This window comes from Muntiacus reevesi, chromosome 2 (genome assembly GCF_963930625.1).
Source record: "Muntiacus reevesi chromosome 2, mMunRee1.1, whole genome shotgun sequence".
Classification (NCBI taxonomy): domain Eukaryota; kingdom Metazoa; phylum Chordata; class Mammalia; order Artiodactyla; family Cervidae; genus Muntiacus; species Muntiacus reevesi.
In genome coordinates this window covers 163,555,884-163,582,230 of record NC_089250.1, presented here as the reverse complement: position 1 = coordinate 163,582,230, position 26,347 = coordinate 163,555,884, and the positions used below count along the sequence as shown (strand labels likewise).

General features: G+C 50.8%; 1 protein-coding gene across 1 annotated transcript in view; it reads right to left on the bottom strand.

Annotated features, from left to right (window-relative positions):
• The window catches only part of BTBD16 (BTB domain containing 16), a 50,095-nt gene extending 23,748 nt beyond the window's left edge, over nt 1-26,347 (bottom strand). The window contains exons 1-8 of the mRNA XM_065920143.1: nt 26,330-26,347; nt 24,260-24,408; nt 17,855-17,928; nt 14,778-14,921; nt 11,876-11,965; nt 10,501-10,615; nt 6,023-6,092; nt 4,945-5,075 (exon numbers count right to left, since the gene is read on the bottom strand). Coding sequence (XP_065776215.1) covers nt 4,945-5,075; nt 6,023-6,092; nt 10,501-10,615; nt 11,876-11,965; nt 14,778-14,921; nt 17,855-17,928; nt 24,260-24,408; nt 26,330-26,347 — 791 coding nt within the window. The remainder of the gene's footprint in view (nt 1-4,944; nt 5,076-6,022; nt 6,093-10,500; nt 10,616-11,875; nt 11,966-14,777; nt 14,922-17,854; nt 17,929-24,259; nt 24,409-26,329) is intronic.

Sequence of the window (26,347 nt, the reverse complement as noted above, 5' to 3'; positions counted from 1 at the left end):
ATAATCAACCGAGGACATTCAAACATTTTCATTTACCTAAGAGTTCTGACGATCTGAATCAAGATAGAACTCACAGAGATCCTAAACTTCCCTCCAATATAGGTGAACATCTGAGTTGCTCTATATGTGTTTACGGGGGCTCACAAGTGGCCACTGGGATGTAAGGGTGTAAAAGTGCCTTTAACAAGACATTGTCCTCTATTTTTTGTATGTGAGAAAACTATACATAAACAATAAATGTCTCCTTCCAAATATAGGCCACAAGCAAAGCCGTGCCCAAGTGAACAAGAAGATATGAACAAGGCTACCCACTGCAGCACTGACTGTCCTAGCAAAAAAGGAAGCCAAACCAAACAAAAAGACATTAGGAAGGGAATTACTGGAGCCTCATGCAACTAAAACTAAAAACACTGGTTAAGTACCTACATATCAACATGGAAACAGATCGCCAGTCCAGGTTGGATGCATGAGACAAGTGCTCGGGGCTGGTGCACTGGGACGACCCAGTGGGATGGGATGGGGAGGGAGGTGGGAGGGGGGGTTCAGGATGGGGAACACATGTAAATCCATGGCTGATTCATGTCAATGTATGGCAAAAACCACTACAATATTGTAAAGTAATTAGCCTCCAGCTAATAAAAATAAATGGAAAAAAAATCAACATGGAGAGAATAAGTCACATGATGTTTGTGAATAGTAGAATGTCACAATCACTATGAGAAATTTAAACCTTTGCAAAACCGTATTGTGCATAATTTCTGCATGTACATATATGTAGCAAGCATGTAATCTCATGGGTTGGATGCACACAAATCCACAACAGTGGCTTGGTTGACTTTAGGGAAGGGAGGAAGACAAGAGGAAAGATGAAAAATAGGGCTGTGAGGTGGGGGGAGGGCTGGGGAAGGTGACTACTGCTTTGTTGGTTGTTTTATTTCTTAATTTATGACAAAATTTTACCATGTGTTCATTTGAGGAGATGGGCCCAATTGTATTCTGTATTATTCTCCTACCTTTGTAACTTTTTTTTATAACAAAAAATATGACCATCCATGTGCCTGACCATCAATAAGGAATAAGAAGGTTTGGAGCAGAGCACATCAGTGGACTGATAATAACCATGGGTGTTGAGGCCACTCAGACATGGGTTCAAATTTCAACTCTCTTTTTGCATGGGGGGAGCAATCCTTTCCTGTGATCTCCATTCTGCAGGGGAAAACCACAAGGAACACCCCCTAAAGGGGTTGCTGTAGGAATGAGACCTGATTGCCCACTCAGAGCATCCCATACACCCCAGTGCTTCATAACCGGTAGGTGGTGGTATTATTAGCCAGAGAAGCATTGCTGTTCAGTCGCTCAGTTGTGTCCAACTTCTTGCGACCTCGTGAACTGTAGCACGCCAGGCTTCCCTGTGCTTCACCATCTCCCAGAGTTTGCTCAAACTCATGTCCATTGAGTCGGTGATGCCATCCAGCCATCTCACCCTCTGTCCTCCCCTTCTCCTCCTGCCCTCAGTCTTTCCCAGCATCAGGGTCTTTTCTAATGAGTCGGGTTTTCACATCAGATGCTGAGCTTCAGCTTCAGCATCAGTCCTTCCAATGAATAGCTTTGTGAAATACTACATTTGAGAGGGAAGCCCATCGGTGCTGCAGATGCCGTAGAGGATGCGGTGGCTGTTCTCAGGGATTCCTGAGCCCTCGAGACTCCTTGTATCACAGACACGAAGTCAGGGAGGGAGGCATGTTCCCCTGGTTGCAGGGCAGCCTTTCGTGCAGCTAGAACTAGAGAGATAATCCTCTGAATTCTCCACCCTTCTAAGTCAACATGGAGGTTGGCTTCCAGAAAAACAGAATTTGGAATGAAGCTTCCATAATATTAGAGTGAGTGAAACAGGGTCACTGAGTGATGACCTCTAAAGAGGAAATTAACTGAAAACCAGAGGCCCAGGAGGTCAGGAAAACCATGTGTGTTTTACTGAAGGCCATTTACAAGATGGAAAGAAAACCCAAAGGAAGATGAAGTCAAAGGGACTTTGGGGAAGGTGAATAGCCTCGAAATTGAAACATCTGCTGAGATGGACGTTGTTTCCAACCCAAACACCACGACCACAAGCCTGGGATGGGCCACAGTCTAAGCTAAGTGGGGCCAAGAGACTCTCCACCCCTGACCCCGGGCTGACCTTTCCACAGCTGCTGTGGGGCCATGTGACTTCCCAGGACAGTGCAGATCTTGCTGAGCTCCGGCTGTTGGGAAACCTGGCTTCTGCTACACACGAGGAGGCAGTGCAGTCACGAAGCTGGGAGCCTGGACCTTGGAGCCTGGAGCCCCAAGCTCCAGCCCTGTCTTTTATTATCCCTCCTATCTTAGCGACAATAATTGGATCTACTGCATAGGGTTGTGGGGATTAAAAGGGCCACCGCACACAGCACAGCACACACCCAGAAGCACTCAGTGAAAGTTAACTCGCCCAAATGTCTCTTCTTAACCAGGTGTGGTGTCAAGCCCACCAGACACTCAGATGAGAAACCCGAGCCTGGTAAATTTCTAACCATGTCCCCAGGCGCTGGGTGTGGCCCGGGTCCCTCTTTCTGGCCCTCTGTTCCCCACCTCCCTCCTCTAGCTTTAAGGCAGGACATCAGCTTTAAGGATGCCCAGCTTTAAGGACAGGAACCAGGCGGGGAGAGTTCACCTAGGAAGATAAGATGTGAGCATGAGGCCTGGGAGCTGAGAGTGTGGGCCTTCCAGGGCACACGAGCTGATGACATGCCCGAGGTCATGCAGGCTGCCCCCCACCCCGCCTCTGCCCGGAGAGCCTGGCACCGTCGGTGCTGACAGCCACCTCCTGGGGAGGGGCCAGAGGAGCAGGACCCAGTTTCCACATCAGTCATGTCTCCCCAAGCCTGTGAGTCTAGACGCTCGACACGTAATGTTCTTGACCTCTTTTCCTGCCCAGCCAGCGTTTTCTAGGGCCTATGCCATCGCTACCATGCTGGCTGTGGTCAGACATTTTTTTCCCCTTTCTTGGTTAAATGCTACCAGTGGGGGAGGGACAGCTCAGACTTTCCAAGGGACAGACAGTGTTACGAAAAGTCTGAGGGCTGCCCTGTTTATCTTTTCTTCAAGGGTTGCACAACCTTTGCTCCATGGAGGGTGGGGTGCACACGCTTCTGGACAGGCCATGGACAGCCAGGGAAAAATGATCATGGGAACCCACCCAGGGCCTGGGGATGCCATTAGGACCCAAGTTCCCGAGGTAATGTTATTTAACATGTGGTCCTAATCAGATCCTGCACTGGAGGAAAAAGGATGCTATGAAGGTTAGTGTTGAGTAAAAGATCTTAAGGTATTACATCAGTGTCAAATTTCCTCAAGTTGTTAACTGCCTCGTGATTATATTAGAAAAATTCTCTTTATTGTGAAACATTGACGTATTCAGGGACTAGGGAACATGATGTTTGTAACTTGTCCTCCAAGGATTAAAAAATGCATGCTAATAAACACACAGAGATGCAAATGATAAAGCAAACAGGGCAGAGACTGGATCAAACAGGGTAAAAGGTGCTGAGATAGCCTTTGCACTATTCTTGTTATCTAATTTGCTTGAAACTATTTTCAAGTAAAATATATTTTTAAACACTAATAAAAACTAAAGCGCCTTTGGCTTAGGAACTTCACTTCTAGGAATTCAATGTGGGAAAATAATCTGAGATGAAAATAAATATATATCAAAGAATGTCACCAAAGTGCTATTTATATCAGCGAAACATTGGAAATAACCTAAAAGGCCAAGCATTGGCTGGAGTCTAAGGAAAGCCTTGTGGTGGTCACGTGGATAAGACAGAAGCCGAACTGGCAGAGCTAAAGACCTTTGGGTTAGAGATTCGATTGGAAGAGGGTTAAGAGCAGGCACGAGCCTGGGTTAGCGGGCCCTGCGCTGATTGGGGTGGGAGGTGTGGAGCTTTGCCTCTGGCTGGTGCCCACACAGAAGCCCACAGAGGTGTGTTGCTCTTGGGGGGAGGATGAAGTGGTGACCAGAAGGATTCCCAAGGGCATGACAGCTGGCCGAGGAACACCAGGTAAGGGTGCAATAAAGGACAAGGGCACCAAACATTAGGTCTTAGCCTTAACTGTCAGAGAGGTCATACAGGCAGTGGAACGCCTGGGTCTAGAGCTGTTAATGCTTCCCTTGTGGCTCAGCTGGTAAAGAATCCACCTGCAATGTGGGAGACCTGGGTTCGATCCCTGGGTTGGGAAGATCCTTGGAGAAGGGAAAGGCTACCCACTCCAGTATTCTGGCTGGGAAATTCCATGGACTGTGACTTTCACTCACTCACTCAGAGCTGTTAAGGGGAGGGGCCAGGGCAGGAGACAGAAACTGATTTAGGGTTGAGAGCTTTTTTTCTTTTCCCCTTTTCCCTAGTTTCCGAATTTTCCATGATGCATGTGTCCTAATATCGACAGAATTTTAAAAATTATTTACGCAATCGCTTAATTCATTACCAGGTGGGTGAGACAGACAGAATCTGCCTGCAATGCAGGAGACCCAGGTTCCATCCCTGGGTCGGGAAGATCCCCTGCAGGAGGGAATGGCTACCCACTCCAGTATTCATGTTTGGAAAATCCCATGGACAGAGGAGCCTGGCAGGCTGTGGTCCATGGGGTTGCAAAGAGTTGGACACGACTGAGTGACTAACACTTTCACTTTCACAGTGAAACAGCGGGCACCCCAAGGATTCCTACTCTACCCTTCCCCGTTTTGGCCCCTCCAGAGGCCGGGCTGTCCAGGAGGCTGGCACATTTGGGATGGAGGGGGCGCTGCACACTGGGCATGCCCAGCAGCGGTGTGAGTTCGGCACTCCCCACCTCATCCATCCACCCTACCCATCCCCTCCTCCCATCCCCAGCCCCCATCCCAGAGGCACCTCCCTGAGAGCCCACTCTGACCTGGGGGACTTCAGCACTTTGTGGAGCAGCTCCTTTGGGATTTTCCGGAGGTGGATCTGTGTCCCCACCAGAGGGACCAAGTTCATCTCCATCCATTTCTCACAGGCGGTGGTGAGGGGCTCTTCCTTGTACTGAGAAGACAGGAAAACCGCATTGAGAAAGGAATCTCTGGGACTGACCCTGGTGGTCCAATGGTTGGGAGTCTGCATTTCCACTGCAGAGGGTGTGGGTTCGATCCCTGGTCGGGGAACTAAGATTCCACCGGCCCTAGTAAGGGTGCAGGCAAAAAAAAAAAAAATTTTAAGGTAGAAAGGAGTCACTGGTGTCTCAGCGCCCTCTGCTGGAACGTGACGGTGCAACAAGCATGCTCTTAGAAGGGCCGTGCTGCAGCCCTGCTCAAACCTCTTCAAAACACTGATAACATTTTCTGAGTGTTTGCGATGCTCAAGGGGCTGCACTAGCTTGAGTCAAATCCACCCTGCTACCCTATGAGGTTGGTTCATCATTATTCCTATTTCGCCAATGGAAAATCTGAGGCTCCAACATCCCTGCTCTTGCCTGAGGTCATACAACTAGTTAAGTGGTCTGACCTACTTAAGTGGGCTTGCATGCTGAAATGCAACTAGTTACATGGTTATATGGGCTTGTGTGCCAAAATCTCTGGACTGAGGCCTGTGACTGATCACAGAAGCTCCACCGGCCTTGGGTCTCACTTTTCTCCTCTGATAATGAGTTAGAATACATCATTCCTTGCCAACCCTGACATACAGCCTGGGCCCAGAGGGGATGCATTTCCCTCAGTTCCACCAAGAATGTCCTGGAACGTTGTCTGCTGTTTTGGTGAGAAAGGCTGTCCTTTTTCCCACCCTCTTCCCCAATTAAAGCTTTTCTATTTGGGGGGATGTTAAAATATTCTTTTAAAGATAAAATGGTTTGTTTAAATTGTTCACTTGGCAAAATAAAAGGTGGGCACTGTTAGGTTGGTACCATCGGACAGATTTCTTGGAGCTGAAATCCCAGAGTCCGGGTACTCTTAAGGGTCCCCAAGATGCTGTGTGCCCGCCCAGGCTGTTCTCACCTTGCAGCCGGCCAGGTAGAAGTTTTTGATGGTGCTTGGTGTGAGTCCGCTCATCATGAGGGTCACACACCTGCAGAGAGAGAACACTGTTCCTGGAGGCCCCAGGCTGCTTTCAGGAAAGTGAGCAGCCCTAGAGGTTTTACTCAACTCCCATGCCGGCGGCTGAGTCCTTTCATGGAAGGGAAGGGAAGGAGACTTATTTTAAGGTTGTGAACATAGGGCTGGAGGGCAAGACCAGCAAGGCTTGTTGCAAAGAGCTCTGGGCTGAGGGAGGTGAGCTCTGAGATCAAATCTTTCCAAAGAAAACAGAATAGCTTTGGCTCTAATGAAAAGTATTACTATTTAGAGATTAAGCACCTAAAAGTGCCTTATTGTTGTTGTTTGGTTGCTAAGTCGTGTCCGACTCTTTGCATCCCCATAGACTGGAGCCCACCAGCTCCCCTGTCCATGGGATTTCCCAGGTGGAGTGGGTTGCCATTTACTTCTCCAGGGGATCTTCCCAACCCAGGGATCAAACCCTCGGCTCCTGCATTGACAGAAGAATTTTTTACCGCTGAGCCAAAGGGAAGCTGAAAAGTGCCTTGCTAGGTTTTAATTTTAGCCAGGATGACATTTGGTTGCTTCCTGCTGAAGGCACGTTTTTCCTGTACAGACCATTGCCGAGCTTCTTAGAGGGACCTCCAGTCCTATTTCCTCTCTGTATGAGAGTAGATAGAAAAAGCAACTTTCTGATGAAAATCTCTGTCCTTTTCACACCTAGGCCTCCTTTACTTGCTGTTGTTCAGTCGCTCAGTCAAGTCCGACTCCTTTCAACCCCATGGACTGTAGCATGCCAGGCTTCCCTATCCTTCAGCATCTCCCTGGAGTTTGCTCAAACTCATGTCCCTTGAGTCGACAATGCTATCACAACCATCTTATCCTCTGTGGTCCCCTTCTCCTCCTTCCCTCAATCAATTCCAGCATCAGGGTCTTTTCCAGTCAGTTGACTCTTCGCATCAGGTGGCCAAAGTCTGATTTACTTGGTACATTTATTTATCAAGGATCTGTTTACTGTGTGCCAGGCACCCTTTGAGGCAATTGGGTTACGAACAACAAAGCCAGTGGGCCCAGCACACGTTGAGTAAACATACAGACAGGCGACCACATTATGACAGCTGCATCCCAAAGCCGAGAACAAGCAGAGGCTCTGGCCACTCTCCCCTCCCAAGCCTCAGGCTCTCCTCTGCTGGCAAAACCAGATAGAACCTGCTCCTATGGCCTTCAAGGTCTGTGTGACCTGCAGTCACCCTGACCGCCCCACCCACCTTTCCCATCATCTTTCCACGCCCCTCCCCGACTCCAGCCACATTGATTCTCAGTGACCAAGCAGTTCCAGTTTCTACGCTCTCATTGGCGCAAAGCCCCCTTTTCTCACACCCTTGACAGCTGGACTCCTCCTGGGGTCAGCTCAAGTACCACCTGCTTTTGGAAGTCTCCCTGATTGCTTCTCCCCATGTTCCCTTTGCTCTGATTGCCACGCCCTCGTTCGGCCTGGGGCTTCTGCGTCCTTGAAGCTACAGACTGCCAGGCAGCAGCCCTCCCAGCATACATCCATCCCAAGAGTCTCCTCTGCGGCAGCCTCTGTGGCAGGTTCTGGAAATACCTGTCATGTGCAAGGCTCCTCCCCTCCTGGGGCTCCTGGGCTCGCCGTGAGCTGATCTCACAGATCAGCGAGGGGAAACCAGGTGTGAGAGGGACCCCATCCTTCACCACGCGTGGTGTTCTTCAGGTGCTGGCTTTGCCAGGGGAGAGGCGCAGACAGAATTAGCTGGGTTTGAAGCTGGGATGCAGAAATCAGTGCTTCTCACACCTCCCCCCATGGTCCCCCTCCTCACCATGAGACTCCCTGGCTGGGCGGGCTCGGAATGGTCAGACTTCCCAGATCGGAGGACAGAGCAAGTTCTGGGGTCACGCAGGCCAGCTTCCTCCAGACTCAGAGAGGCTGGGGATTTCCACTTCCGGAAGGTCTAGCGGCACCAGGTAGGTGCTCAAAGATGGGACTTCAGCCTTTCATGGAGGCATGGAAATGTCCTTCCAGCCCTGCGAGCCTGGAGGGACCCAAGTGACCCTTTGGGAGGGTGTGTGTGTGTGTGTGTGTGTGTGTGTGTGTGTGTGTGTGTGTGTGCAGGCAACAACTAGTAACTAGGATCCTAGCTGTCTCAAAGCAGACACTGGTGCACACTTATGTGTGCATCTAAGAAGCAGTGCCCTGTATAATCCACACACGCACACACACACACACTTCATCCCCCGAAGATGGGCAGCCTCGGGTGTGGGTGATTCAGACAGCGGCCATCCAGTGGTTTCGCACTGGCAGGGATCTCAGCCAAGATGACCTCTGAGAGCCCATCCAGTGCACCTGGGGTGGTGATGCTATCAGAGTGACCTGGGGGACTTCTGCTCACCCACACACACACATTCACGTGTGCGTGCACACTGAGGCTTGCACTGCCACATCCCTGCCAGCCGCACCGTCAGCCTCTCGAAGGCAGGCGAGACCCACCCCGGCTGGGAGTCAGGCCCGCCTGGCCCTGAGCTGGGATCCCAGCCCCACCACAGTTATCTGCAGCATCTCGGGGCAGGCCTGTGAGCCCCAGGCGGGCCCAGGTTTGCCTATCAGCGGAATGATAGTCTTGGCTCAGTATCCGGAGCCCTCCCTGCTCAGGCATTCAAGACAAGGCATGTGGAGGAGGAGAGGATGGACCTTTTATTCTTGACTCCGCCCCAGATAAGCCAGTGCCAGGGCTCCAGAAGGACCACAGGCTTTGATTCTGGCTCCTGGTGCGGCAGCCAAGGCTCACAGACAGGAGGTGGCCGGAGGGAAGCTGGCCTTCCAGGTTTGGGGGCAGAGATATCTCCCTGCAGGGCACCAGTCACTCAGGAACGCCTGTGTACAGAAGCTGTGACTTCGTAGTGATCTGATATGTCACAAGGCCATGCGCAGCTGAAATCATGATACACAACGGCAGGGGAGCGGGGATTCTCAGGAAAACCCGGACTTTCCCCCACCACCCGCAGGGTCAAGGTCAGACAGCTTGGTTCTCCTCGAGGCTCTCCACCACCTGTCCCTGCCTATGACGGCTGACCTCCCCTCTCCCAGCCGCCCACCAGTCTGGCCAGGCCGACACGCTGGAGTCCTTTGTCTGCGTGTCCTCGGCGGCCACAACCAGACCCCTGACAGCCTGCATCCCTGGGTTCAGGCGGCACTGCATTGCCAATGAGGCTTCAAGATGCTCTAGACTGAGGATCTGGCCAGTCATTTCAGGAGACCCCAGAAATGAGGCACTGACTCAAAAAAAAAAAAAAAAAAAGGAAAGAAAATCTGTGGGATTGAATCTGGCTAGGTGAATTCTATTAAAAGTGAGTTGATGGTCCTGGGAAGAGACCCTGACCCTGCCTTTTACAGAGCTGCTGATGTCCTCTGTAGGCTAGGATGGGAAGTCCATTCATTCATTCCCTCAGATGAAGAAACGGAAGCTTACGGTGGTGAAACAAGCCAGGCAAAGCACCCCTGCCCTAGATCTCCTGTCTACTGAATTGCATCAGGAAGTAAGAAATCAAAGAGCTATAAGAAACCACCCCTGTGTTCAGGATGTGAGAGTAGTCAGCACACATCCGTGGAAAATCCCCAGAGAAGGGACAGAATAGTCGAGAAAAATTAATCCCATCCATGCCTTTCCATTTGGGTCACTTACCTTTCATAAGCATTGATGGAATGTAGGATTATTAGGCAATACAAAAAAAAAGTGTGAAGAGCCAACTCGTTGGAAAAGACCCTGATGCTAGGAAAGATTGAGGACAAAAGGAGGAAGACGCAGCAGAGGATGAGAAGATGGTTGGATGCCTTCACTGACTCAATGGACATGAGCTTGAGCAAACCCCAGGAGATAGTGAGGGACAGGGAAGCCTGGCGTGCTGCAGCCCATGCGGTTGCAGAGTCTGACACGATTGAGTGATTGAACAACAACAAAAAAAGCGGGGGAGTTCTAAGAAATGCTCCTCCAAACTGCAGGTGCCAATTTCACTTGAAATTAATTTTATATAAACAGAATTTTCCACTTGAGAATCCCCCACCTTTCACACCACCCCACTTCACTCCTTCCCAATGTCTCAGAGACAGCTGGACGGGAGCTTCAGAGGAAGGGACCCTACTCATCTGATACCCACTGCCTCTCTGGTGTCCTGGAGAAGCCCATGAAGTCGTTCTTAAAGGAACACACGCATGAACGAAGGTGTGGTTGAATCAATGGCTGAGCCAAGTCCATCTGGCCCCGGGCCAGAGGCGAGGGGGAGCGGGAAGGGTCGGGGCCACAAATGAGAGAGTGATGTCAACACCTCTTCTGGGCAAACTGGAACAGGAAACGTTAGGGGGGTAGGTTCTGGGTCCCTTCGGGCCCTCAGGGTCCTGGCTGCTCTACCAGGAGTCTGGGTGGCCTTACCTTTGAAACAGGCTGCCGAACTGGAGGATGTGAGCAGCGGCCAGCACGCCCAGCACGTCATCCAGGCACATCTTCACCTCGCGCATGTAGAGGTTCTTCAGGGCTGTGGCAAAGGCTGGGGAGGCAGCGTCCGAGGGCCAGCCGTCAGCCTGGGGGCTCTGCAGCCCCGTGGCCCCCACGTCCAGGTGCCCCCCCCTCCACCCTTCACCACCAGCGTGCTGGAAGAGTGTCCCGAGCTGGGGATGGGCGAGATGCAGCAGGCAAAATGCACCCACGCTGACCTGGGTGCAGACGCTGCCCAGGCTCCCAGCCCCGAAAGCAGCTGAGGATGAAGCTAAAGAAAACAGGGCTCTTATGAAAAATCTTCTGTGAGTCTGGGCCTCGGGGCTTCTGTCCTAACCTGGGGTCCACGGCCTGGGCAGGGAGGTGGTCACCCCCCAACATGTGCACAAGGAGGCTTTGTTTTCTTTGGAGATGACATACTTAACAGCAGGTTGTCCTCAGATTGTCTGACTCTTTGTGACCCCACGGACTGTAGCCAGGCTCCTCCATCCATGGGATGTTCCAGGCAAGAGTACTGGAGTGGGTTGCCATTTCCTTCTCCAGACGATCTTCCTGACCTAGGGATCGAACCCCAGTCTCCCGCATTGCAGTCAGACGCTTTACTGTCTGAGCCACCAGGAAGCCTTCCTCAGTTTGGGGTCTTCAAAAAGGTTAAGGACCCCCGGGGCAGAGCCAGGATAATGTGCTAGTCCCCGGCTAGGGGCAGACGGACCTGGCTTATTCCAACTCCTGCCTGATCCCAAATAGTGCTGGAGTGCGTTCCGGGCACTCCGAAGACAACCAGCCCCATCAAGGCTGGATGATTTCCTGAGGGCACGTGACGGGACTGTTGTATTAACGCCTGTTAATAGGGGTGTTTCTAGATGGCCAGGATGGGAGGGGGAGGGGCTGAGTCCAAGGAAGCCCTCTGGGCTGCTGGCAGGCAGCCAGGAAGGGGCCCTGGGGAGAAGGGGGGCGGGTGGGCGATGCCTAGGGCAAGGGGGGGCGGCTGGGCGATGCCTAGGGCAAGGGTGGGCCTGAGAGCGTTGCCTGGGCGGCTGGGCCCAGAAGGGCAGTGACATCGTCCCTCCCGGGTCCATCTGGGAAGCCTGCTTCCGCCTCTTTACAAGGATAAGCACCTCTCTTTAGCAGAATTCCCCACTTCCTTCATCCCCCCAGGTTGTCACAGCCTCCCTCCCGCCTCCCTGCGCCTCTGAGCTGTGTTTCCTAAGGAAGCACTGTGCACTGTATGTGGCATTTTGTTCGCTTTTCAAATCTGAGAGGGCTGCTTGTTCAACGACCTTCTCAGAACGCGGGGACACGGGCACGTTACCAGCTTTGGTGACCAGAGGGTCATTGATCTTCAAGGAGAGGATCACCTTCTTCACGGGGCGCTGTTCTCGGCTCCTCCCGGGCCGCTGGGCTAGGGAAGGAAATGGGACCAGGGTGCACAGGTGTGCCAGCCGCAGCGCAGGGCACGGCGTGAGGCTGCAGGGCCCTGAGCACGACCTTGACCTTGGCGTGGATCACGGGCTTCGCTTATCTTTGCTTGCTTGTTTGTGTCAGTGCATGCGTGGTCGAAATGACTATTTACTTTGAAATAGTTGAAGACTCGTAAGAAGTTGCAAAAACAGTACCGTTATCATGTCCCCGGGGGCCAACTTTTCCCAATGATGGGACACAGCTACTGTGACTGTCAAGAGTGGGACATTCACGGTCACACTGAGGCCGGCCCTTCCCCTTCCCTCTCTCTTCCTCTCATTAGGCTGTGAGCAGCCTGAGGGCTTCCCAGGTGGCTCAGTGGTAAAGAGTCCCCTTCAATACAGGAGGCGCAGAGACACAGGTTCGATCCCTGGGTCAGGAAGATTCTCTGGAGGAGGAAATGGCAACCCACTCCAGTATTCTTGCCTGGAGAATCCCATGGGCTACAGTCCATAGGGCTGCAAAGAGTCAGACATGACTGAAGCGGCTTAGCATGTATGCACGCACTGAAAATCTTGGAGACGTGAGTCCCAGGGCCTGACGCAACTGGTGGTGCCTGCAGGGGAGGCATTGGGAAGTTGTGACAGTTCGACCCCCGAAGTCTCGTTCCTGCGCCTGCCCTGATGTCCTCCAGTCGGACCCAGCCTCTAGCAGGAGGCTGCAATTAGAACAGCTGTCTTAGGAGGGCCACATCTTTCAAGGGAGCCTATTCTATGTCTTGTGTGTGTGTGTGTTTGGGCCACACCATGTGGCATGTAGGATCCTTAGTTCCCCAACCAGGGATTGAACCTGTGCCCCTGCAATGAAAACTTGGAGTCTTAACCACTGGACTGCCGGGGAAGTCCCAACTGAGACCATTCTAGACTTACTAAAGACATTAAAGATAGCTCTGTTTCTCCCTTCCAAATTCTCTTGATTTTCCAAAACTATAATGAGATATACCTCACACCAGCCAGAATGGCTATAACAAAACAATACATGCTGGAAGGAGTGTGGAGAGAAGTGAACTCTCCTACGCTGTTGGTGGGAATGTAAATTGGTACAACCACTACGGAGAGCACTATGTAGGTTCCTTAAAAAACTAAAAATAGAGTTTTTTATTATTTTTAGGGTTTTTTCAAATACCATATGACCCTACAGTCCCACTGTTGGGCATACAGCTGGAGGAAAACATGAGCTGAAATGATATGTGCAGGCCGATGTTCACTGCAGCACTGTTGACAATAGCTAAGACACTGAAGCAACCTAAATGTCCACCAGCAGAGGAGCGGACAAAGATGTGGTACATGTATACGGTGGAATATTACTCAGCCCTTAAAAAGGATGAAATAACGCCATGTGAAGCACCATGGATGGAGCTAGAGAGTGTCACACTGAGTGAAGTAAGTCAAAGAAGAAGAAATATCTTAAGACATCCCTTATATGTGGAATCTAAAAAGAAATGATACAAATGAATACAAAGCGGAAAGATTCACAGACTTACGGTTGCTGGAGGGAAGGGTAGTTAGGGAGTTTGGGATAGACATGTACACACTGCTATATTCAAAATGGAAAACCAGCAAGGACCTACTGCATAGCAAAGGGAACTCTGCTCAATGTTATGTGGCAGCCTGGATGGGAGGGGAAGTCTGGGGGAGAGTAGGAAAAAAACACACAAATTCTGTTCATTTTCAACGTACCCACTATCTGGACCTCCACGACCTTTCACTGGTTGCCCAGGAAGAGCTGTGACCTGGGCGCAGGGGCCACGGGAGAAAGAGCTCGGCGTCACTTTGAAGCCAGTGGGACAAACGGGCAAGAAGAGCAAAGAAGATCCCGAGGACGTGTGACACTCACTACCGTTCTGCGGGAATGCCGCGGCCTGCTCTGGGCTCCCAGCTCCACCGGGAAGGGCTGACTCAGAGGCTCCGTGGCCGGGAAGATTCCGGCAGGCGGCCAGGTTCCTCCCCCTGGCTCAGGGCAGGGCCGTGACGGGGGCTCCGGCAGCCTGTCTGGCTCTGGAACATCAGCGCTTTACTGCCACGTCCTGGAAATGCGATTCCATCCTGGCTGGCATGCCGGCTGCCCCGGAGGCCTCGAATTTTCCATGGCACCTGCTTATGAGGTGTCTGGAGGAGACGCCAATCTATTATTACCTGAGAAGAAGCTGGCAGGGCTGCAGGAGAAGAACGTGTGGGACAGATAAGGGGCGACTGGGGATTACTAGGATCAAAAATCAATAGAAAAAAGAAAGAAAGAAGTGACCTAAATAGCTTTGGGTATGAGGTGGAATTAAGGAAAGAGAAACTAAAGGAAAAGAACCAAGGAAATTGATGGACACTTGTAAACCTCCAACCAGCATGCTGAGGGCCAAACAAGCCACAGATGTGAAAACCATGCCTTCTTTCTAGAAAACTCATCTGCAGACTCAACACCCACCCATATTCTCAAAGAAGTAGGGACAGCCTCTACTGTAGCTGGTGGAAAAGAATGCGTTCTTGTGAAAATATAACTGATGCTTACTGAGTACTCACTCTGTGCCAGGCACTGTTCTAGAACTTTACACCTGTTCGTCCTCCACAGGGAAACACAACAGAACCATCATCCCATTTTACAGCCAAGGAGACTGAGGTTAAGTCCAGTGATAAGGTCAAACCACGAGCTTTGCTCTTAATTGTCAGGGTGATCATGGTCCCCCAACAGGTATCCAAACACCCAGCTGGGGCCTCTCTAACCAGAGGGTCCTTGGGGGCCTGCTCTGGGTGAGAACCTACCTTGCAGAATCTTCATTGGCTCCTTCTCAGGGTTTGCATTGCCCCGGGCCAGGCCCATCAGGTAGAGCTTGGCCAAGGTCTCAGACTGAAAAAGCTGGGGCTGGTGGAGTTCCCATTTGAAGCCAAGGCATTCAAGAATCACATCTGAGGAGGAGGAAAGAGGCTGAGCCAAAGGTATCGCAACGCCCTGACCTGAACACGCTGTCACTCTTTCTCCCGCGTCCTCTCTGCCCATCCCGTTACTGAGCAGACGAGTGGGCAGGCGGCCTCGCTGGGCCTTTCAGGAACAAAGCTCCAGTCCCATGGAGCTTCCTGACAGCCAGGCGGATCCGATGGGCAGACTCACAGGGTAACTTAGAGAGTGATAAATGTCCACCAGAGCTGCCAACCAAGAGGGGCACATAGGCTGCCCTCCAACTTGGGGACTGGAAATAAAGCTCCATGGGGCAGGGACGCTGGCTGCCACGCCCTTGGAGGGGGGCTCACATTGTCTCCCCCATTATGGTGTTTCTGAGCCTCAGTGCTGTTCACTTCTTTTTTATTTTAAATATTTATTTATTTGGCTGCTCCGGGTCTTAGTTGCGGCATGCGGGATCTTTAGTTGTGGCCTGTTGGGTTCTAGGTTCCCGACCAGGGATCAAACCTGGGCCCCCTGCATTGGAAGTGTGGAGCCTTAGCCACTGAACCACCAGGAAAGTCCCACTATTCACATTTAGAGCTAGATGATTCTCTGTGGGGGCTTCCCTGGTGGCTCAGACGGTAAAGCATCCTCCTGCAATGCAGGAGACCTGGGTTCGATCCCTGCATCGGAAAGATCCCCTGGAGAAGGGAATGGCAATTCACTCCAGTAATCTTGCCTGGAGAATTCCAGGGCCAGAGGAGCCTGGTGGACTACAGTCCACGGGGGTCGCAGAGTCGGACACGACTGAGCGACTAACACTTTCACTTTCACTTCTCTGTGTGGAGGGGATGGGCTGGGGCTGTCCTGAGCACGGGAGGATGTTCAGCAGCACCTCTGGCCTCTACCCACTGGGTGTCAGTGGCCAGTGCCCCACTCCAGAGTTGTGACAACCCCAGACATCTCCAGACATTGCCGAATGTCCTCTGGGGAGCAAAATTGCTACCTGGTCCCCTGTTGAAAAAGTACTGGGCTTTCATTGTTTATTCGCTAAGTCGTGTCTGACTCTTGTGTGACCCCATGGATTGCAGCCCGCCAGGCTCCTCTGTCCAGAGATTCTCCAGGCAAGAATACTGGGGTGGGTTCCCATCTCCTCCTCCAGGGGATCTTCCCAACTCAAGGATCATGCTCTTGGCTTCTGCAATGACAGGCAGATTCTTTACCTCTGAGCCACCAGGGAAGCTGGGCCATTAGTGCCTAATTATTACCCACCAGAAAGGCAGCAGCATCACAGAAAAAAGCCCATATCCCCAGAGAGCAGAGTCCTCATCACCACTGCTTTCCTCAAGGGAATGGAGGTCATCAGAAAGCCCAAGCTTGTAAGCATGGGCTTACAGTGTGAAGAGGGCTCTCTGTGGTGGCATAAATGATAAAAAAAATAAAAAAGAAAGAAAAAAAAGAAGAGATTTGGATGGAAGGCAGATGGAGGATCCAGGGATACCCGGCCAGGTGAGACAAGACAGGCTATGGGTAAAGGGGGTTAGAGGCTGCACTCCTGCATTAGCACAGAGCTGAGAGGAAGGGAGCCACACTCAGGGTGATCCCTCCAAACCCTAAATCCCAGTGCCGGACAGGACCGGGGGTTCACCAGCCCCCACCTCCGTATACTTCTTGGCTTTGTTATTATTTTGACTGTGTGACCTTGGATGCCTGTTTCCTCTTCTGTTACTATTATTGTTATTCACCAGCCTTACGATGTTCTTCATGGCTCAGAGTCAAGGACCTGGGTTTTCATCTCAAATCTTGGGTCACCCTAGGTGACAGTCTGGCTCTGCTGGATTAGAAGGAACTTTCCCCCAAGACAAGATTGCAGAGAAAGGGCAGATAAAGACTGCAGATAAAGCATGTCCCCCACCCCCTACCTCACTTCTGCTTTCAGGCTGGCAACGCAAGGCTGACAACACAACCCATCGGAACTCTTTCTCCCGAGTCTGGAGACAGCCTCACAGCACTTCTCACCCACCTCCCACCCCACCATCAACCAGAACTGAAAGGTAAAAAGAAATCGATGAGACTCCACTGGAGAGGGAGGCTGGCTTTGGCCTCAGAAGGCCATGCCGTGGGGTGGGGTTTATCCATAAAAGCTCCACCAAGGAGTTGACTGTCCAGGCCCCTCATGGAGCTCAGTGGGACTTTCCCGGCTGGACAGACCCAGTCTGACTTCTCATCCTACTGCTGATAAGTCCTCTTGGATGGATGTGGACATCCAAGTCATGACTGCTTAGAGCCCAGAGGGACCCAGAACAGCTGTCCCAGGCTGGACGAGCCTCTGCTTCGTCTTCCAATCCAAAGTCTACTTATTAAACTTGGCAGGTCTATATTCATCACGGCCATTAGCATATGAAAATGTGTTTGCCAAGCTTGATTTCATTCACTGTGCATTTGGGAAATAATTTTTATGGTACCTATTTACATGTTGGGAATTCGCAGGTGAAATACTGAAGTGAAAGTCGCTCAGTCATGTCCAACTCTTTGCTACCGCATGGACTATACAGTCCATGGGATTCTCCAGGCCAGAATACTGGACTGGGTAGCCTTTCCCTTCTCCAAGGGATGGTAGTGGTAAAGAACCCGCCTGCCAATGCAGGAGTCATAAGAGATGTGGGTTCCGTCCTTGGGTCAGGAAGATCCCCTGGAGCAGGAAATGGCAACCCACTCCAGGATTCTGCCTGGAACATCCCACGGACAGAGGAGCCTGGCAGGCTGCAGTCCATGGGGCTGGAAATAATCGGACACAACTGAAGCGACTTAGCACACGTTACACATGGGACACTGTGCAGTCAGCAAGAACAGAAACTTCCAGACAATTGACCTGGCCACTGGTTTTCTTCCGCAGAGACCACAAGATGCCCCTGAGGTTAGCAACATTCTGGGGCATCCAGTGGTGACAGGAACTCACCTGCCTCTCCGCTTTGGATGGTCTTGTTCTTCAAATTCTCGGGGAATATTTTCTGAATTTGTGAAATCCATAACCTCAAGAAAAAAAATACAAACAAACAAACAAAAACCCAGGAGTTAACACTGACATTTTTCTTGATCTGCAACAAGTTATCTTTCCAGTGTAAGCATCCCTAAAGCATTCCTGAACCAAACTTATCACATCTCTCCCATTGGGACAGTTTCCTCAGGTCCCCAGGGGTCTGCCAGTCTGAGAAACTGTAAGCTCTGTCTGATGACCAGCTCAAATCACTCATTCCTGTTATCAGCTTGTGAGCAGCTCTTACCACGGAGGAATGTGAGGTTGCATCTGGCTGCTGAATGACACCTCTTTGGGTGAGTGTCTAAAACAAAGCCTAGCATATAGCAGGTGCTCAATAAATAGCTGCTGGAGAAAGGAAGAAAGGGTTCTGGGAATCCTCACATGTCTGGGAAATTAACTCAGCAATACTTCTGGTTACGGTCATGCATGCCCCAAAGTGTCCACCATCAAACTCAAAATCTACCCAAGGGAGTTCCTCCGGAGCCTAGTGGCTAATATTCTCGGCTTTTGTCATGGAACAGATCCTGTAAGCTAAGCAGCATGGCCAAAAAATAAAGAAGGATCCACTCTGAGCCAAACCCCGATCCTCTGCCAGGACATGGCACCACCAGCCTCCAGTTGCCCAAGTCAGTATCCTGAATGTTGTCTCACCTGATCATCTGCCCAGATCTAAGGGGAAGTCTTTTGAATTCATCCATCTCTCCTTGGATGAATCCTTGCCCTTGTTGCTATGACCTTCATCCAAGTCACCAGTATCTCCCCCTAGTTGCTGCCAGGCGCCAGGCATCCATGTGGTCCCCTCTGATGCACACCCCACACTGCAGCCTGAGAAACCATCTGAAACACCAATCTGATCTTGCCTCTCTCCTGCTGAGAATCCTTTGCTTTCTCTCCCATTGCTCCCAGGGGCAAGCCAGCCTCCTTAGTGTGGCTAACCAACTTCTGCCTGTCTCTGCAGCCTCATTTCCCTGCACTGCCTGCTCCAGCCCTTCTCAAGAGCCAGAACCCACCACCTCTTGCTTCCCATCTTGTGGACGCATAGCCCCCTCACCTTTTCAGTGGATGAATGCCCACTCATCCTCCAGATAAGCTTAGTGGTTGTTTCCTCTGGGGAGGCTGGGTGGGAAGCCCTCCCCACCGCCTGTCCTGGGATTTCCCCCTGTTAAAACTGCTTCTGCAGGGTCTTCTAGTCACCTATTTCCCCATGCGCCCTCTGGGTTAGGCTCTGCAGCCTTTAGAGACAAAGTTGGCGTTTATTTCCTGCTGCAGCCCAGGCACAGCCATCATGGATGTGCTTGATAATGTCAAGGACTGGGTGATGACAAAGATAAGATGCTTTCCCCTCAACACTATATTCGTCCCACTGAGCAAGGAAAGGCAACAAAGCTGGAGTCACACATTCACAGCTTGAAGACAGTCATTCCAAGAAATCCAACCAGCCAAGGGACACTTGACCACAATCCAGCCAGGGTCACCTTTGCCATGCTGTTTTCCAATGATGCCAGAAATCTTTGTGGACAAGGGTGTTTGCAGGAGGGCTTGGGTGGGGGAGCCTGTGTCCAGAATAATATTGACCACATGCTGCCATTTCCAAGCAGAAATGATGATTACAAGTGACTCAGTTTCAGGAAGGCAGTGGGAGATGGAGTTGTTTATCCCACAGGAGCAAGGGGACTGACCCAAGCCAGACTCCAAGCCCCTAGTGGCTAGGGTCACACATCTGGCAATAGCTGGCTAAGGTCAGGAGTTCAGGCTGTGATCTCAAAATGGAGCAACAGATTTTGGAAATGATGGGGCAATGGCCATGGACTCAACTATCCTCAACAAACATCCGAGTCATCGGTTGAGCCAGGAGACGCCAGGGAACAGAGGTAATCCCACTGCCTTTTCCTGGTGTCTTGGCTGCTTGCCAAAATAGATCGTTTATCCCACAGGCTCTGCAGCTCCCAAAGTTGAGGCTCATTTCAGGGTCATTGGAAAAGTTGATGGAACAGATGGCATCTGTGAGTTGTCCTCTTCGCTCTGTGGGACTAAGTGGCCTGGGATGAAGCAGGATGTAAGTCTGGGGCTCACTCCCAAGATGGAGAAACAAGAGAGGAACAGCAGGGGACACATTCGTGGTCCAGCGGTTAAGACTGTGATTTCCAATACCCGGGGTGTGGGTTCGATCCCTGGTCGGGGAGCTGAGATCCTACATGCCTTGGGGCCAAAAAGCCAAAACATAAAACAGAAGCAATATTGTAACATTCAATGAAGTGAAGTGAAAGTCACTAAGTTGTGTCCAACTCTTTTGCTACCCCATGGACTGTAGCCTGCCAGGCTCCTCTGTCCACGGGGATTCTCCAGGTAAGGATATTGGAGTGGGTTACTATGCCCTCTTCCAGGGGATCTTCCCAATCCAGGGATCAAACCCAGGTCTCCTGCATTGCAGGTAGATTCTTTACCAACTTTACCAGGGAAGCCCAAGAATATAGGAGTGGGTAGCCTACCCTTTCTCCAGGGGATCTTCCCGACCCAGGAATCAAACCAGGGTCTTCTGTATTGCAGGCAGATTCTTTACCAACTGAGCTACCAGGGAAGCTCTAACAAATTCAATAAAAGACTAAGAAGAGAGAGAGAAGAAAAGAGGAAAGTCTATTAAGTTTCTCCAGGACAAAAAGACTTCCTGCAGCAGACCACCCAAAGGGCTATTGACCTGATACCTTCAAAATGCAAAAATGAAAGGGAGTGAATGTTAGTCGCCCAGTCATGTTCAACTCTCTGCAACCCCATGGACTGTGGCCCGCCAGGCTCCTCTGTCCTTGGAATTCTCCAGGCACGAATACTGGAGTGGGTTGCCATTTCCTTCTCCAGGGGATCATCAACATGCGAAACTCCAACTTAATTTACCGGGAAGAGTCATGCAGACCTTGGACCCGCCTCCGGGTCTCAGTGCTTTCCTTCCTAAGAGGGAAATGAGGACCATGCGGTGGTCGCTAGGGGCATAAAGAGGCTGATTCTTGGTACATCTGGTGCTGAGCAGACACTCAGCTCTCCGATCAGCGTTACCCCATGGATCATGGTCTCTGGTCCACCTCTCCCAGAACTGCTCTCTGATAAAAACCAACGGGTCCCTTTATATTCTTGGCGCTTAGTGACCTCTTCCCATTGTCAGAGTGGACTTGGCACTGAACGGGAGGAAACATGAGGCAAGATCACCTTTTCCTAGTGTCCAAGCTCTCAGCCTCCGAGGAGAGGTCCTTCCTCAGCCGTACTTCTTCATCCTGGCTCTCTGGGTTCAGATGTTAGTTGTGTCCATAAATACCAAAGAACCCCAGGGACACTGCATGACACGTGTTAATTGGGTGTTTATCCCCTAGACTCCATTCTAAGCTCTCAGTGAATTATGTCACATAAATTCCCACGGCAACTCTGTAAGAGAGCATCCCCAACTTGCAGATAAAGAAACAAAGGCACAAAGAGGTTAGGTTGTTGGCAAGGAGGCGAGCATTTCCTCATCTCTCAGCCTCCTTCTCCCTACAGTCCACACCCCAGTCCCAGTGGAAGGAAGCATGACGAAGACCCAGAAGAGTCAGAGAGACGGAGTCGTTGGCATCTCTGAGTGATGGAGCCAAAGGCTCACTGCGTCACAGAAACCCACAGACACGACCACAAGTACTGGCCAGCTGGGCAGAACCCAGGGCATTGACCTATGGGAGGCACAATTACATATCTAAAATAAATGTGAAGCTGGCAGCTAGTTAACTCAGCTTTCCACTGCCAGTGGCCCACTTCACAGAACTAGTGAAATATGGATTGGTCCAGCGCCTGTCAAAGTCAACAGCGCCCCCAAGAGGGAGAAGCAACAATAACAGCATCGGCACCGAGAACAGGCTTGTTGGTGGGGGTGGCCCGAGGGTTTGGGGGCAAGCGCCCAAGTATGTTTTTGTCCTGAGTACAGTTCAGGACTCCACCCTCCCCGTATCGATCTTATTAGCTGACAAGTCTGAACGTGCAGAAGGGTTACCAGAATAAGTCCTTTATTTTATTACCGAAATTAAACAAAATCTTTGTTAGGCTCTCCAAGTTTATGTTTCCCATGACCACATGGAATAAATCCCCAGTGCGAAAATAAAGAAGATGAAATTTTGTGTTTGTTAAAGAAAAGCAGTTCCTCCCACACTGTAGTGGACTGCACCCATGGCCCCAATTACACAGCCTTTTCCTGCAGGACTCCAAAGTGTCTTTCCTGCCCCTTGACTTTGATTTTTGATCGTGTGACTTGCTTTGGTTGGTGGGATGTTAGCAGACATGAGGTGGCTGAAGGTTTGAACAGCACAGGTGCCACTGGACTTGCCCTCTTACCCTCTGCTGTCACCATGATAAGGACATTTCCAGGCTAGCCCACTGTCTCGGGAGGACAACCCGGGGCTAATGGAGCAGATGAAATTCACAACTGAGCTGAGCCTACTTGGACTGACCGCCTGGGTGGTCTGGGCCTAGGTGATCACCTAGGTGGGACGCCAGTCATTGGCTAGGGCTGACATTCCCCCAAATGGAACGGCCAGGATTAGTACGTAAAACTGCTGCTCAGGCTATAAAGATACATCTCTGTTCATTTGCCAGGAACAACACTGATCCCTGATTTAATCCTCCAGGTTGCTCTTCAAGTGTGTGTGTGTGCTGGTCATTCAGCTGTGTCTGACTCTTTGCAACCCCATGGACTGTAGCCCTCCAGGCTCCTCTGTCCATGGAATTCTCCAGGCAAGAATACTGGAGTGGGTTGCCATTCCCTTCTCCAGGGGATCTTCCCAACCCAGGGATCGAACTCACATCTCCTGCTGCAGGTGGATTCTTTACCATCTGAGCCACCAGGGAAGCCTTAAATCTACAACTCTTCAAGGGAGATGAAATTATCACCATTTCACAGATGAGGAAACTGAAGCTCAGGGAGGTTAAGCCACTGGCTGAAGGTCACAGAAACAGTGAATGGAGGAGAAGTAATTTCAACCCTGTTAAATAAGACTACTTTGGTGATGCTAGTGATAAAGAACCTGCCTGTCAATGCAGACGACATAAGAGATGTGGGTTCGATCCCTTGGGTTGGGAGCATCCCCTGGAGGAGGGCATGGCAATCCACTCCAGTATTCTTGTCCTGGAGAATCCGATAGACAGGGGAGCCTGGTGGGCTGCAGTCCATAGGGCTGCAGAGTTGGACACGACTGAAGCATCTTAGCCTAGCACAACAGTCCTAAATCCCGGCACCGACGGCCATCGCCCCCCAGGCCACCACTCCCAGCTTAGCTTAGCAATTTCGCAAACCGAGTCCTAAAGACCTCTGCCACTGTGGCCCAAACACCTCCTCGGGTTTCTGGATCCGTTTGCCTATATTCCCAGGCCCAGCTCCAGCTCCTGGCCCTGGCGCTAAGGAACACAATGGACTTTGGCAAAAAACCCTAAGATTTCTTCAGGGCTCTAACCAAATAAAATATAAAATAAATTCAAAATTTTTTAAGGCCATGAGTAGCCAGTGCCAAAAATAGCAACTCATAGCACTCAACTTTTTTTTTTTCTTTTAAAGCTGGGATTATCCGAGAATTTGGAGACCAAAGCCAGATGGGTTTCGGTTTATTCACATGTGCAGCACCATCGTCTGTGGGGCAACAGAGACAGGCTGGCTGGCGGGTCTAGAAAGGGAAGACGTGGCTGCTCGCTCAGCGCGGAACCAGGAGCTCTTCTGGGCCAGACACAGCCCACGCTCAGGTAGATCAGACAGCGCTCACAAGGCAGATGCCGCCGGTCCAAGGAGGCAGAGGCAGCCAGGCAGGTCCAAAGGGCCAAGGAAATGAAGTGTTCCTTCGGCAAAGGGGTCCAGCTCTGCTTCCCCAGGAGAGGCAGCAAAGAACTTGTAACCTGGAGAAGTGATGCTCCCAGCCATCTGCTTAGAACACTCTGGGAGGGACCAGGGAGCCTGCTTCTCCCCCTGCTCCCCATGCATGTTCCTGGGGGTGGGGGCGGGGGGTTCAGACTCTGAGCTGGGCCATCTCACTGTGTGTGTCAACAAACCAATTGATAAACTGAGAATCCTCTTAGGGTCCCAAGTTCCCAGTACAAAGGAAAATCTAGGGAAAAAAAATTCTCCGTCTCTCTGGACTTGTTATCACCACCCACAGACGTTGTCAGAGGAAGTTGTCACCCTGACCCTGTCCATCCTTAAGGGATGCTCCCAAAGGCAGCCTTTTTGCAAATACCCAGGACAGCCTACCTGCCCAACCAGTGGGACCCAAGTGCTGTGCCCTTCCCAGAAGGGCAGTTCACCCTGCCGTGGGCCTTTGAGCTCCCTACCTGTCTGGGTTCTTCAGAACTTCATCAAAGTCTATGTTGGCAGCCTTGCACATCTGGGAGAGCCCCAGCAAGTCCCCCGAGAAAGGCTGTCTGGGGTAACGCCACCGGTTGGTTGAGCCAACGATTCGGCGTTCCAGCCGGGGTTTCTGCTGCTGGGGAAGCAAAGAGAGAGAGAACGTCTTTTTTTTTAAGCCTCTCATAAATACCAGATTTTCCAAACTGCACAGCAGAAAGGAAATTTAAGACAAATTTTAATTTAATTTTCAAAGTTAATTTTCAAAGCTGGCCAATATTTCTCCAGAGTCACTTTCTCAAGGCAAATCTATTGCGTTGAGGAAACAGAGACTTTAAGTCACAAAGTTATCTGGAATTTAGCATCTGGAAATGAGGTGCCAGGGAGAAAGGTACCAAATTTAGGAGACCTGGGGCAGGGATTATTACTATTTTTTTAATCGCACTAAAATACACAAAATGTGTACTTCTTTTTTTTTAATGCTGAAGCTGAAGCTGAAGCTCCAATACTTTGGCCACCTGATGCAAAGAACTGACTCACTGGAAAAGACCCTCATGTTGGGAAAGATTGAAGGCAGAAGGAGAAGGGAATGACAGAGGATGAGATGCTTGGATGGGATCACTGACTCAATGGTTATGAGTTTGAGCTAACTCCGGGAGTTGGTGATGGATAGGGAAGCCTGGTGTGCGGCAGCCCATAGCGTCGCAGAGTTAGACATGACTGAGCAACTGAACTGAACTGAATGAACTGTGGCTCACGTCGTAAACAATCTGCCTGCAATGCGGGAGACCTGGGTTCGATCCCTGGGTTGGGAAGATCCCCTGGAGAGGGGAAAGGCTACCCACTCCTGTATTCTGGCCTGGAGGATTCTATGAATGTCCATGGGTTCGCAAAGAGTCGGACACGACTGAGTGACTTTCACTCACGATGGCTATCTAGTTCAGAACATGTCATTACTCCAAAAGGAGGCTTTCTACTTATCAAGCCATCACTCCTACTCCCCCTCCCCACCCAATCCCTGGAAACCTCTCATCTGCGTTCTGTCTCTATGGATTTCTTGACATTTTATATAAATGGAATCCTATAATAGTGGCCTTTTATGTCTGGCTTCTTTGCCTCTGCATATTTCAAGGTTCATCCATGTGCCAGAATTTCACTCCTTTTGATGGCTGAATGACATTCCATCGTGTGGACAGACCACAGTTGGTTTATCCGTTCATCAGCTGATAGAATGATACTTGGACTGTTACAACCTTCTGGCTACTGGCAAGAGACAACCTTCTGGCTACTGGCAAGAGTGCTCTGAACATTCATGTATGCATTTCTGTTTGAACACCTGTTTTCAGTTCTTTGGGTATCAACCCAGGATTGGAACAGCTGTGTCACTGGGCAGCGACTTTTCCTTAGACGACATCTTGAGGTCCTAGGATTCAGCAGTTTCCTTAAGAAAGCAGTCCAATACTGCATGGATGTGAAACCTCAGATGTGGTGGCTCAAGGAAACTTACCCAGGACAAGTGCACCATAAAAGACCCATAGGAATGGGTGAAATTGATTCTAAGCCACCCCAGGGACCAGCAAGGTGGTGGGGAGGCAATGGACCACAGAATGGAGGATCTAAGTTCAAGTCTTGTTTTTGCCATGGACTAGTTGTGTGACCTTGGGCAAAGTATTTACTCTTTTCAGCCTCTTGGGTCTCATAGGTTAAATGGGAATAAGGCCAATGATAATGAGGGTGAAGGTGATGATGAACCATGAGGATGAAGACACTGTTGAAATGATAAAAGTTTGGGAACTCTGCTTTAGTATAGTGCTGGAAATATGGTGGGTGATTGTGGACTCTGAATCTAGATACAGCCCTGCTGAAGTGTGAACAGTGGTCTCTGACAGTGGGGCTTCAAACACACGCCCCCCACCCCCCGCCACCAGCAGTCAGCCAATAAAGCCTGAGGTCCCTGGGGGTGTGGGACCCCCCTGGGGGAACCCGGCGGTACGCCTGTCACCAGGTGCTTCTGTTCCTCACCGTTGCCTGCCCTCCCGTGAAACTGAGCTGCTTACCGGATTCAGCATTTTCAT